Raw genomic sequence first — 14700 nt, 5'->3', positions numbered from 1 at the left:
TGATCCCCCTTTTTGAAGAGGGGAATAGTTGCATTGCATTTCTCTTAAGGTTTTTTTTGGTTATATTTGTATAATTTTTAGAAACTGATTAAACAGATAAACTTTAAAAAGTGCAGTCAGGTTGGTCCTGGAAAGTTATTTGTTATTTGTCTCCTACTTTAAAACATTGTCATCTAATGGATTTATCTACTTCAGGTTGCTCCGTCTCACTGCCCCGGCTGACATTTTGATTAAATTACTCAATGGAAGTCCCATTGAAATGAATAGGCCAAATTCATGATGACTCACTCGTACTGTTCATTTCAATGAGACTTCCATTGAGTAATTTAGTTAGGATGTCAGCTTCTGTGTCCAAAAAATGGATAGTGTCATCACTACAAAATCACTGTCCAGTCCATAATTGACAGGCCAGCTCTTCTCCTTCCTGGACACTTGTGCTTCTGAACTACCTGTGTCTTGATATCGCATTCCCTGCGCTGTCATCAAGGTGCCATTCACATTTCTGATGCCTTCTTTTGGATTTCATTGCCACATTACAGTCCTATAATGTCGCACGTGCAGCACAAATTAATAGTTGTATTTTCCCATTGTAGAGTTTTGTGCAACTAGAAAAGACTGCTCCTCCTGCTAGTGGCTTTGCGCGACATCCTTTAATTGCATATTCAATTCGATCCCACCAAGTCAAAGCATTTTACGGCTGTTGTAGCCTGTAATCTGGAAAGCACTCTGGGGCCATTTCACAGAACTAAAATGACATGTTGAGAGAATGTGTTATGAATGGATCCATACAGAGTTTGGCCCTTGGTTAAACACTTCTGTGGCCAGTGGATGCCAATCTGGGTGAGATCAGGAAAAAGATGAAGGTGTGGCTTGTTCTCACACCACCACCCCCCAACTGCCCCTCTCTCTCTCTCTCTCACTCTCTCACCTCACCCTGCTATGGCATTACCGGTAATCCCAAGGAGTTCTCCACACAGCTTGCTTTACCATGAGTTTTCTACAAGGCTTTATTGCGAACTCAAAAAACCCAATGCAAAAAAGGATTTTTTTTTTTACTCTGAATATAAATCGGGTTGCACTCTAATGAGCAATGAAAAACCCAAATCGTGTGTGAAGTGCTCCCTGATAGTTCACAGGGACTTCGGGGTGAATCTGCTGAATTTGTGAATGTGCCCGCTCCATTCTGGAGGCAATGTGGGCCAAAAGCCGGGTGTGGAAAACTCCCAGGTGTGTGGACTGGTTATTCATCAGGGTGGGGAACCAGTCGAATGACCAGTCCACATACCCGGGGAAAACACCGCAGAACAAGCTGTACCCACAGCTCATTCACTGCTCCCCAGCCTACACTGATGGGCTACCATTGTGTGTCACTGGCTTCACCATGTGGGAGGGTGAAAAGCAATGAAGTTTATTTTTAGAAGTTGGCATCCTTTGCTCAGTTGAAAGTTTTTGGTGTTTTGTTTTTTTTTTTTAAAAAACCTTAATATTCCTCAAATAAGGAGAGTAACACCTTTGTCTTTGTTCAGTGTAAGGAATATAACATTTTCACTCTTACCACAACACAAACAAGTTCAGATTAAAGCAGAGGGGATGGAAGGAATCTGAAAGACATTAATTTATACACAGGCACTGCTGGGAGAGAATGGGAGATGTGAAGGATGGGGGGCTGTGATCCCTTCTCTTATTTATGGGCCTTCTGAGAGTTAGATGAGCAGATAGTCAGTTGCTGTGAGCTTGTACATGAGTCATGATTGCTTTCCAGCAGAAGATGAAGGGAGAGTCGCTCAGATGAAGGACACTCTGCCATTTGCTGCTTCTGACGTGCGGGAGGCTCGTCACAGCTGTGTCTGTAGCTAACCAAAGTAATTGATGCACATATCCATTGACCGGCTAGAGTTTGCTCTCAGGTACTTGGTTCAGCAATTACATCTGAGTCTCTGACATCAGGGTTCAGTGTTAATAAACCTTCAGGGATCTAAACACAGGGGGAGGGATCCCTTCTTAACACTGGTTAGATGTTTCTGCTAGAAGAAACAAAGCTCTGTTATATTCTACTTCTTTCTGGTAGTGGCAGCGTGCCAGAGTATTTTTGGGCCTGGGCCTGCTTTGTTTCCCTGTAGTGTCCCCCACCCCCAGTATACAGAAGGGAATGTATGAATGTTGTCTCATCTGTCTGGAGCAAGTTGCTTCCACATATGTACGAATGTTATCTCAGTTGCTTCCACATATCATACCCAGGTGTTTTTTTTTTAAAGTCTGCTTTTCATTATTGCTGTAACTGGAAGCATGCTATTGCAGACAGACATGGTAACCCCTCCTCACACATGTAGCTCTCTGTGTGGTGGGGAGTACTGCCCAGAAACAGAATAAATATAATGTGCACTTATGCAGCTACGATGCGTGATGCTTGATAGTGCTTACATCTAAGTGCTATATACAAACTATAAAACAGAGAGAGGCTGTTCTCATGCACAGGCAAAACCGAGCTAAGAAAGCCAAGCCCTTTCTTGCCTGCGCATGAGAACCAGCAGGATCACGCCTGATCCCGGCGGTGCCTCGGTGGCAAAGTCGCCAAGCCAGCCGCCCTCTTAAATGGGCTTAAGGGGACTAGCACTCCCTTAGCCCCGTTTATTTGATCATCTGCCAACCCCGGCTGCTTGCAACTGGGGTTGGGAGTGTTGGAGCTAGGACCCTGGCAGCATCAGCTCTCAGCTGCAATGTCCCATAGTGACCACTGGGAGGGGGGGGGTTAGGGTCATGGATAACAGTGCTAGACTCCTCCCCCCTTTGTTCTTCCAGTGTTAGTCTCCATTTTGTCTCTTCAGAGAAGGTTGTTTGTTTTGGTTTCTCTCTTCAGCCATGAGCTACAGCTGAAATAAGCTGCAAGCACTTTCACATTTGTTTGTAACCTTTTCCTTAAATAAATTCTTGTAGTTCTTCAATACTAAAGAACTATTTCAAGACCTCTTGCTTTGCTGCTTTCTCACCAAACTGGTTTTGCTCTGCTATTTGGGGATGTAACTGCCATTCTTCCCCTAGAGGGAGACCGCAGGGCTCCCGGCCGTCTTCTGGGGAATCTCCATACTCATTAGGTGCATTATGGGAGTTTTCTGGGCAACCTGTCCCGGCCCACGACCCTCCGCACTGCCCGAGGAGGCAGCTTCACATCTGGGTGCACAATCTCCACACCCAGACCAACAGTGAGGACTGTATGTTGGGGAGGTAGGCTTGTTGAGGCTTCCTCTCTGCCCAATCAAACCCTTTCTCATGGATTGTGAAAAAGGGCTCAGAGTCTCTGTCCACAGGCTTATAATTTAAAAGATAATGAGCTTGTTCTCATGACCAACAGCTGGGTGGGAGGAGTATCCAGCCAGACTCAGAGCACCATGTGTGCTCCCAAAAATTGTCACATGTCAGCAAAAATCAAGATAGGCAGAGGGTGAAGAGATCATGTGCTAGCCATGATCTGGGTAAGATGGCTGTGGCCATCCCACATCATGTAGCCAGCACTGTATCAAGGATAGAGGAAAAAGTACGTCCTGCACTATCCTATCCGGATTGCAGCTGCCACATGGTCACTTCCCCCTACTCCTACCTCAGTTTTTGCTGACCCCTGCTGACTCCCGAGTGATCACATCCTATCATGTTTTTCTCTTTCTTTCTAGCTATCATTAATCCAAAGCAGCCTAAGGAGACGCCAAAAAGTTTCAGCTTTGACTATTCCTATTGGTCTCACACAACGGTAAGTAGATACAGTCTACAGATGGTGGTGGTGATGGGGGTATTTGATTGGTGGGGATGCTTTGGGATGGCTTTATATCAGGCTTTAATTTTGGATCTGCATTCATTGCTCCAGAATGAATATCTGACTAAAAATAATTCACAGAAATTATTCTACAAATTATTTCAAACCGGAAATAATTTTGAGGAATGATCATCAGCAATTCATGGGCAAGAACAGGGAAAATGTGACGCAGCTGTTCTTCTATATTGCTTCAGCTGTGTTTGTGCATTACCCTTAATGTGTATTCAACGGGCCCAGGAAGGGGTTGCTGAGAGCGGTATTGAAGCTATTTATGAGGATCCTGATCCTCAGAGCCACGTCAGTTGGAATCAATGCCTTGATTATGTATTTCAGTTTTGATACTGATACAACATGAAAGAAGATGTCTTGAAGACTCATCAGTACCATGACACAGCATTGACCCAACTGAATATAGACCAGCAGCTACTTTCTACATGTGATTGCAGAACTGAAATGTGTCCTTTTCAGCAGGGGCAGCCCAGGTACTGCAGTACCTGAGGAGAGGAACCAAATACTGTCTTGCACTGTGCCCCTGGTGGGGGCAATTCCCCTTTCAAAACTGGCCTTGCAAGCTTTGAAAGTGGCACAGGGGGCCAGCGGGAGGGAAGGTTCACAACCACCCCTGCTCTTCAGCATCCAACAAATCAGAATTGCCTTTGGATGGTCACACAACCAAGTGCAACCATCTCTGGCAAATCAGCTTAGCACTAATGATGAAAACAGCTAGACTGATTCAGAATGAAGGAGTGGAGCGAGGACCCAGGCATGTCTGTCCTGCGTGATAGCCTCTTTTATTCTGTAGTTCTACTTCAGTAACTGTGGTTAGGTTTAGGGATGTGCACGGAACTGGGTGGGAGTGGTTCGAAGGTGGGTGGGTGCATCTTTAAGGCTGGGGGAGGGTGCACTTACCCCTTCCTCCACTGCTTTCCCCCCCTGCCAGCACTCCATTTTCTTAAAGTCCATCAGGGCGGCAGCATATCTCCCTGCTGCCCAATTGCCCCCTTTACTGGAGGTAACTGGAAGTATCCAATGCACCTGCGCATGCTGGGCATGGTTCAGAGGCCCATAAAGGGCCTCTGAACTGGTTCCATGCACATCCCTAGTTAGGTTCTCGTCTTCCAGCCATTCCCATATTGTTGTGCCTTGATCTACGAGTGGCACTGATTAGATATTCCTCTCCTGCTAAAAAGTTGCCATGATCAGACTACACACCCCTCCACTGCATGGTGTATTTCTCAGGCCTGAGTCATGCAAACTGTAGAGTGGTGGTCTCCATGCCAATCCAACCCCCTGGAGACTATTCCATGTAATAAGAAATTTGTGTGAACCATCTGGTTCCAAAAATATTCAAAAAGCCACTGCAATCCCTCCTTTTGTGCTTTGTGATGAAAATAGTTGCACAATGAGATGGACTTTTTCATACAAATGGCTGGCTAGAGGGCCGTGTCCTCTATGCAGATTAAGTGGCCGCCATGCTGGTAGGTATGGATTCCTCAAACACCTGGTAGGATGCTGGAGCTAGGCAGATGCTTTGAACATGTGCAGCCTTCCAGCAGGGCAAGGATATACTAAACAGTTTCCTCCCAGCTTTGGAAGACATAAAAGGCTTGTTCTCATGATCCTAATCAAGATAGAACTGCCCAGCCAAAGTAGAAGAGCCAGGCGTACTCCCTCTCATTGATTGCATAAACCCAAACAACAAGATAGGAGGTGGGGAGAGGGACCACGGGGGAGGTGGGAGCTGGGTCAAACGACTTTTTGTCCACTCTTGGTAAAATGCTGGAGAGAGTGTCTGGGTAGGGTGCACTAGGGTTGCCAACATTCAGCAGCCCAAATAAGGGACACGAGGCAGGGAGTATGTGGGAGTAATTGTGAGCCCGCTTGCTGCATGTGTTCCACTTTCAACTTAAACTATGCTATAAGTTACAACTTAGATTGCTTCTCTTCTGCTTATTGATATCACCTTGCCAAACTGGGTGTAATATAATTTTGTTTTCTAGAAAGAGAAGCGTTGTTAGCCAGTAAAAATAGGCTTCACACATGAGTAATATCTCTAGTAGTCATCTCTTGCATGGTTTTCATGATCTCAATACCTGGATAATGCGAAGTCAGCCAGTCGTTGATGGCTGTTGATTCTAATGTTTTTGTTAATGTCCCCAATATGGAACTGTTGGCAATCCTGAGCCTAAAGCCCACCAGGAGCTTTTTCAGATGGTGACTTTACTGCGACTCTACTTTGGGAAGGTGGCCATGTGTTCACATATTGGCCAGATTTACCCAGAAGTCTGTGTGATATTTCAGAGAGCACTTCGCACACAATTTGGGTTTCCCCCTCTGTATTGGAACCTAGCCCAATTTATGTCTGGGGTAAAAAAAAAATCCTCTTTTTGCGTCAGAGTATCAGTTATGCCCCGAACTTGCAGTAAAGCTTCATGGTAAACCTGCGGTAAAGCCTGCTGTCTGAAAAGCCTCCAGAACCACAGAGGACTCTGGTAGGGAGGGAGAAGGGAAAGGAGTTGGAGCTCATTAATTATTTTGTTAGTGAAAATAACTTGTTTGATCTGAGTCATAAGTTTTTCCCATTAGCTGAAAATAAGGGACAAATGGCATCCTTTAAGAGACAGGCAGTTTGGGCTGAAATAAGGGATGTCCCTGCTCACAAAGGACCATTGGTAACCCTAGGTACACCCCTCCAACTCAGCTCCTGCCTCTCACAAGAGCACTCCTTCTGCCTCCTACCTTGTAGTTTGGGTTTACATAACCACCGATTGGAAGTGTGTCTGACTCTTCTACCTTGGCTGGGTGCTTCTCCTACCCTGATTAGGATCATGAGAAGGAGCCCAAAGTACAGCACCACCAGCCACTTGGAAGGAAGCTGACAACCCAAACTGCCCTCAAGTATCATGCAGTAGAGGAGTGCAGCATAACGTTATAACATTCTTAGTTAGTAATGGAAAAAAACAGTGGGAACAGAGACTTCATCTCTCCACCATTATCTGATGGAAAGTCACTGCTGAGTCATTGAAAGCAATAGTGGAGCCAGACCAGTGGCGGCCTGTGTCTAGCCACCGCCGCAGCCTCGCTTGCCCCACCCCCTACTAGGCTTGTGCTCGAAACGTTTCGGAGGCCATTGTAAAGGCCTCTGAAACGTTTCGGCGCTGGGGCAGGATTCGGTGCTTCGGCACCGGCGGGGGTACTACTTTAAGGGCGGGGGAGGGTGTACCCACCCACCCCCGCCGCATTTCCCCTGCCGGTGCTCTCCAAATTTCAAGCCCCTCGGGGCGGCAGCATTCCTCCCTGCTGCCCCATTCCCCCCGTCGGCTGGAAGTGGCTGGAAGTCGCGAGCACGCGTGCGCCTGCCCGCCTGCCGTGCGTGCACACGCACAACGGGCGCCCGCGCGCTCGTGACTTCCGGCCACTTCCGGCCGACGGGGGAACGGGGCGGCAGGGAGGAATGCTGCCACCCTGAGGGGCTTGAAATTTGGAGAGCGCCGGCGGGGGAAACGCGGCGGGGGGGGTGAGTACACCCTCCCCCACCCTTAAAGTAGTACCCCCGCCGGTGCTGAAGCCTATTCGGGCACATCCCTAACCCCTACGTCTGACGTCAGACATGGGGGGTTAGCCATACCCCGCATCTGACGTCAGACAGAGGGGCGTGGTCTGGCTTCCAAACAGGGCTGCGCAGAGTTAGGAGTTAGAATCAGGCCAGCGCTGCATTCGGGAGATTGGGTTAGATTCATTCAGTTAGATTCAGGCCAGTGCAGCCGCATTTGGGAGCTAGATCGGGGCCAGCACTGTGTTCACTGCGTGGCCAGAAGCGGCTCTCCCTGCCTTTAAGGCAGGGAAGATCCGCTCCTGGCCACACTGCGAACGCAGCGATGGCCATTTAACTCCTGAACGGGGCCGTGTGGCCCCACTTGGGAGCTAAACCAGCCCCCCCCCGTGTCTGCCGCGAGGCACAGCCCCTCAGGGGCCATGTCCTGGTTCTTTGAACCTGGTCGCCCAGTGGTGGCTCCGTCTCTGACTGAAAGATAAAAGTGGAAATTGTATTGGGAGCTGAGTTCTCTGTAAATCAGTTCTAAGAGTTACTGAGAAATTCCGATCCAACTGTGCTTCACAATAATTAGGAATACAGGAAACTGCCATCTGCTGAATCAGGCCATGAGTCCATCTAGCTCTGTATTGTCTGCTCTGTCTGGCAGCTGCTTTCTAGGGCTCCAAGCAGGGTTCTTCCCTAGTTCTGTCTGGAGCTGCCAGGGATTGAACTTGGTACTTTCTGCATGCTAAGCAGATGACCTGCAACTGAGTTACAGCCCCATCCCCATTCCATTAGGTTACAGATCTGTTCCTAGTAAAACACATCATGAAAAGGGGGAAAGGCTTATTTCCTCTCTTCTCCCAACCTCTTCAACTTGTTCTCCATTTTTCTTTTTTTGAATAGCCTGAAGACATCAACTATGCCTCTCAAAAGCAGGTCTATCGGGACATTGGAGAGGAGATGCTGCAGCATGCTTTTGAAGGCTATAATGTCTGCATCTTTGCCTATGGCCAGACTGGGGCTGGCAAGTCCTATACTATGATGGGCAAACAGGAGAAGGACCAGCAAGGCATCATCCCTCAGGTAACTGTGATGCAGCTGGCAGCAAACAAGCAGGCCCAAGAAGGGTTTGGGATGAAAGAGAGGGCACAATTTGGGAACCAGGGGTGTGAGTATAACCACTATCTGGAAGACAGGAAGTGTGTGACACAGTTATGATAGGGAGTGACAATGCACTTTCAAGTCCACTGCTTGTTGGCTGAAGGGAAGGATGTGGTGCCATCTGCTGGGAGGTGAGTTAGATTCAACACCAATATTTCTTTGGCTTTAACTGTGACTTCGTGTCTTGAAAAAACAGTATTTCCAGGAACCAAAATGTAAAGAGGTTCTTGTGCATTTACAGAGGATGACTTGCGTACCCTGCAGAAATCCATCCACTGAAGAAAAAGGCATGCCCACTCTGCTTGCAAGGGCAGAGCATCTCTGTGCAGGAATGTAGCAAGGTTGGAGTGGGCCCAGAGACAAGATTTTAAAATGGGCCCCCTCCCTCACTGAAGCTCAGCTCCTGAAGTAAAGAAATCTTAAATGAGGCTGAATAGTGATAACAAAAAGCATAGTAAAATTTATATATTGTGGCACATAGATGTCTGTCTATCTATCTATCTATCTATCTATCTATCTATCTATCTATCTATCTATCTATCTCACACCTATGTGCCACAATAGAACATCATCCTAAATTATTTTTTAAAAGGGTTTGTAAATTGTGGATGATGGTACTAGAGAAAGACATGCTGTTCTGGTAGCTCCAGGTCTTAACACTCACATCAATTTCATTCATTCATTCGATTTCTATACCGCTCTTCCAAAAATGGCTCAGGGCGGTTTACACAGAGAAATAATAAACAAATAAGATGTCTCTCTGTCCCCAAAGGGCTCACACTATAAAAAGAAACATGAGATAGACACCAGCAACAGTCACTGGAAGTACTGTGCTGGGGGTGGAGAGGGCCAGTTACTCTTCCCCTGATGAATAAAGAGAATCACCACGTTAAAAGGTGCCTCTTTGCCAAGTTAGCAGGGGTTGGGATTTCAGAGGATGACTACAACTGAAGGAAGCCCGGGCGGGGGAATCAGTCATGTGACTTGCCTCTGGGCCCCCCCCCCCAAGGCAGTGGGCTCCCAGAACTGTCTCCCCTTGCCCTATTATAGTTAGGCCCCGTCTCTGTGCCTGCATCATCACACTTGCAACACTATTCCCATTATTCCCAATGGGAGTACTGTAGTGTCGCACGTGTGATGATGCACGGCTTAGTAAGCATGGAACCACCCCATCCTTGTAAGCAGCACAGGCGGGCTGTAGAGTGGCTCACAAGCAGTGTGCTTGCCTCTCTCTTCAATGGATGGATTCCTGTGCAATATGTGAGCCAGAATGTTCTTGACATAGTTAAGGAAGGATAGCAAATGGTCCAGGTTCTCCAAATTTCCCAGATCTATTGTCTTACACTTCCATGTCATAAAAATTGGCTTTGGGGTGTTACAATGCCACTAGTGGCATCTTCCAAGATGTTGTGGGTCATTGTTCATGATGTTCATGATTATTTTGAAAATGTTTTATTTGTGATTCAGATACTGTGATCCTGAATCAGTTTAATGGTCCATCTAGTTCATAATTTACACTGGCTGGCAATCTCTCTCTGTGGTTTCAGATGGGTCTCCAGTCCTGTCTAGAGATGCCAAGGATTGAACCTAGGACCTTCTGCATACAAAGCCCATGCTCTACCACTGAGCTATGGTACCATCCTTGTATAAATTATATTAGAGTCATCCTAATATAGGAGATTGTACTGGAATTTATGGAAAGTCTTTAATTTCCAAAATGACTCCCCCCCGCATTCAAAACAGAACCCTTGCCCCAAATACATATATTTTAGGAAACTTTTCCATTGTATTTGGGCAACAAATAATCCTAACTGCTAATATTTGAAACCCAACATGTTCTGACAACCTCAATCTCCACTTTAAAAAAAAGAAAAGAGGATTGGATCCAGTCACTTAAAATTATTTGGATCACATATAGCTATGTACAAACCCAAGACTTGCATCCCAGCATCCTGTAAGACACTGCAAGAGGCACTGTCTGACTACTTTACTTGGATGATGATTCAGTGATATTGCAAACTGCTAACCCTTTCCAAATAAAAAGTATTAGATGTGTGGGTGGGATTGTAAATCTTTTCTCCACTTGAATCTGTGAGTGCACTTCTGCAGTTCCCTTGTTGGTCCACAGGAATGGAGTTCTAAGACTATCTCTTAGGGTGCTTCCATGTGAATACGTTGCAGGTAATTTCTACTTTGAATCAAAGTGCCAGTCAGCCACAGTCTACATGGTCAGTGGAGCAATGTCCATTCCAGTCACTGCTCATCCAGTTGGACCAGCAGTCAGCACAGGAGACAGAACGAGAGCTGCGCAAAACCAGCAATAGTAGCTCTAAACTCTTGCAACAAGTATCTCTTAAACAAAATATTTCCTATTGTGTCTCCCTCTTATCAGCTGATGCACCTGTACAGCATGCACGGAAGCCTTGCCTATAACCTGTGCAATTAAAACAGACTTACCTGGTACCCTCCCAAGAGCTTCCAGGGGCCATTTGTTTGGTGGAGGGATGGAAACACACAATGTTGAGTTACCACCTGTCCAGTGGTGGCTGATGGTTCTTGGGATGAGGGGTGTCGACGGTGCTAAGCAGGGCAAGTGATGGTTGGAGTCACAGGTAGTGAGAGCGGAAGCCAATAGTGGGCAGCTGCAGAGGTGGAGCCAGGACTAGGCAGGTGCTTTAGCAATAACTGGCAAAGTGTAGATTTGTAGGTAACCAGTGGGATCAAAATACAAACACACACATAAGCACACAAATCTAATTTGCTCATCAGCGAAGATACAGAGAAATATGGAACACAGCAGTTGCTTTATAGTGCTTAACAGGACTAGTGTGTAGATTTGGATCTAACAAGGCAGGAACAAAACACAAGCACACACACAGAACAGCTACAAAAGGCTGCTTCTGTGGAGAGTAAATGCATTCTGAAGTCACCAGGGCAGCAGCTCTAAAAGGAAAAGACTTTCCCACCCTCTGGGCACTCTGATTGGCTGCCTGAAGAGTCAATCAGCCTAGTCTGTCTCTAATTGGTTTTTAGGGTGGTCCTATAACCACCCACTTTGCAAAACAAAAGTGAGCATGCTTATTGGCTCCTGCCTTATTAATATTAATATTTTTAAAGATCTGGGGCTTTTCATTTGTTCTTTGAGGTTGGTGCTACCGTCGCCCACCTCAGAACTCTTAAAGCAGCTGCAGGCTACAGGCAAGAGCAGCAGGGAACAACAGAGGGAGACAGTAGGCACACAAAATGGAGGCAGAGACAACAAGGCTGACTGAGAAATTTAAGGTGAGCGCTGCCCACTTTGCCCATAGAGAAGATCCACCCTGCCCCAGCTGACACCTCAGTGACTTGTTCAACAGCAGTTAGAAATCTGTGAGGCTGCCAGATTCTGGGAATAGCTTCTAAGTAAATAGTACTATTGTTTCAAATGTACATAACTCCTCTTTCTTTGTCACGTTCTGCAGCTGTGTGAGGACCTCTTCTCCCGAATCAATGACACAACAAATGACAACATGTCCTACTCAGTGGAGGTACAAACTGATACTTGTTCATAATCTATAGGTTTCTAGGGGCTAGAAGGAATTTAAAATGGGCTTATTGAATATAAATGGAAGCAGTATCTACTTGTGGAGAAGCAGAACTACTGTTCCTGGAAAATGCTTTAACTAAAAAAAAAGCTCTGGATTAGCATGGCATTAAATTTTAGGGTAGACTAGCTGCAGAGTTTAATTGCTGCAGCTACCCTAATCAGATTTTGGTATTAAACTAGAGGTCCTTAAAAGCTCCTCCATACCCTCTCTAGCTGAAAATTTAGAAGTGATAAGCATGTGCTGTTCACAAAACTTCTCACTTTTGTAAATCCTTTTTAGTGTTTCTGATAGCTTCATCTCCTGCAGATACTTCTTGTTGCACATATATACAGCTGTTTGTGTTTTGAGGAGCACACATCTGTCTGCTACCTGGGTGTAGACACAGAAGATGTAGATGAGAAAACTGAACACTGAAAAATGTAACTGTGTCGTTAGATCCCATTGATTTATTTTGAGACTTTCTTGGTAGACCAATTCCCAAAATATCTTTTCTGCTAAAGCACTGCTGGGTAATATTATGTTGCAGATACCTCAACTGTAGCCAATGTCCTTTTTTTTCGGAAGGGATGCTTATTTATTTGATTGATTGATTGATTGATTTCTATACCACCCTTCCAAAAATGCAGTATGTATGCATTCCTGAGTGCCCACAAGATGCTAGGGCCTGTCCTGTGCTTCTGATGTCCTAGTGGACCCAATTTTTCATTGCATCATTCTCATAGTGTACATATTCTGTCCCGCAGGTGAGCTACATGGAAATATACTGTGAACGTGTCCGTGACCTCCTGAACCCCAAGAATAAAGGGAACCTGAGGGTGAGAGAGCACCCACTCCTTGGTCCATATGTTGAGGATCTCTCGAAACTAGCTGTTACATCCTATAATGACATCCAGGATCTAATGGACTCTGGGAATAAAGCCAGGTAAAAGAACAAACTGCAAGAGGGTCTATTCCATATTCCTGTGGAATGAGGCATCTGAGTTGTTATACATAGCTCTTCTTTCCAAACACATGTGTTTGTCTTCATGATATGGGAGCTTATCAAGGAGTTTTGGAGCCACAAAGGCAGGCTGATGCTATGAGAATTGTAGGGATGAAGTCCTAATATTCTTCACTTTCATCTTCTTTTCCTCTGCAACTTCTACATTTTCTCATGTCTGCTTGACATCATTTATAATTAGTGATGCGCATGGACCGGTCCGGAGGCCATTCTACAGGCCTCCGGACCTGTCCGACATCTGGCGGTTCGACGCTGCAGTGGGGGGGGGGTTCCTTTAAGGGCGGGGGAGGGTGTACTTACCCCTCTCGCCGTTTCCCCCCTGCCGGTGCACATATTTTAGGAAGCATTTGGGGTGGCACAGTACCTCCCTGCCGCCCCTTCCCCCTCTCGGCAGCAAAAGGCTTCAGAAAGCCTTTTGCGCGTGCGCACATCGCGGAGATGTGACATGCGTGTGCATGACTTCTTAAAATGCACACGCCGGCAGGGGAAAAGCGGCAGGAGGGGTAAGTACACCCTCCCCCCACCTTTAAAGGAACCCCCACCCCAGTACCGGACTGCAGTTCTGTGCACATCCCTATTTATAATCTGGATCTCCATTCTAGTTTGAGAACTTCCTTAGGGAGTGGATCATCTCCTTTCTAATTTGATTAATAAGAGTGACAATATTTGGGGAATAACATTAAAATTTGTACATAGTGCATGCCTAAAACTCTGGTAGTGGAGTACCAATAACTGGGCATGTAATTTTAGTCTTCTGCTAGGGAAAAAGCACTTTAGTATTAGTGTTTTGAGCTGCTATTTCAGACACTTTGTCAGGATCTCTTCTTGTTGTCCTATTGTGCTAGTGTTTTCAAAGGTCATCTTTCTCATCAGAGTACTGTTGGCTCTAAATTTTGAGTTGCCTGTCTTGACATTTGTTAGCTTGTGGAGCTATAGAGTTCCTAGAGATAAGCTTTCCAATAGCATTGGCCCTTTCTGGCAGGCTTGGGGAAAAGGAAAAAAAAACAACTAACACTTTCCAGCTGTTCTTGTTCAACAGGACAGTGGCTGCCACCAACATGAATGAAACCAGCAGCCGCTCACATGCAGTCTTCAATATAATCTTCACCCAGAAACGTCATGATGCAGAAACTGACATCACTACTGAGAAGGTGGGTGAGATTATCATAGACCAGAGTTCCTTCTGGCAGCATGAGGGGTTGGAATTGTTATGACTGCCAAACTGTGGTGAATCCTTTGGCCACAGCTAAGAGATGACTGTTTAACTAAATGGTCTGATTCAATAGCTCTATTCAGACACCGTTTTATACATGTGTTCAGGTGTCTGTACATGTGTACATGTTTTTGTATGTTCATTTAAAAAGTGAATCTGGGTAAAGAGTCCTTTAAATTCAAGGGGCAAACAGCAAGCAAACTACTACAACAAATATTTATTTACCGCTCTTCAACCAAAGTTCTCATAGCAGTTTACGTAGAAAAATAAATAATACATAAATAAAATGGTCCCCTGTCTGCAAAGGACTCACAGTCTAAAAAGAAACATAAGGCAGATACCAGCAACAGCCACTGGAGGGATGCTGTGCTGGGGTTGGATAGGGCCAGTTGCTCT

General features: G+C 45.9%; 1 protein-coding gene across 21 annotated transcripts in view; it reads left to right on the top strand.

The window, feature by feature from the left end:
• KIF1A (kinesin family member 1A) overlaps nt 1–14700 on the top strand; it is a 196894-nt gene that overhangs the window by 65080 nt on the left and 117114 nt on the right. For all 21 annotated transcript variants that reach the window (XM_053304577.1, XM_053304578.1, XM_053304576.1 and 18 more), the window contains exons 3-7: nt 3666–3742; nt 8247–8426; nt 11966–12031; nt 12835–13013; nt 14131–14242. In XM_053304577.1, the coding sequence (XP_053160552.1) occupies nt 3666–3742; nt 8247–8426; nt 11966–12031; nt 12835–13013; nt 14131–14242 (614 nt within the window). The remainder of the gene's footprint in view (nt 1–3665; nt 3743–8246; nt 8427–11965; nt 12032–12834; nt 13014–14130; nt 14243–14700) is intronic.

The sequence above is a fragment of the Hemicordylus capensis genome, chromosome 3 (genome assembly GCF_027244095.1).
Source record: "Hemicordylus capensis ecotype Gifberg chromosome 3, rHemCap1.1.pri, whole genome shotgun sequence".
Taxonomy (NCBI): domain Eukaryota; kingdom Metazoa; phylum Chordata; class Lepidosauria; order Squamata; family Cordylidae; genus Hemicordylus; species Hemicordylus capensis.
This window is presented reverse-complemented; position numbering and strand designations above follow the sequence as displayed.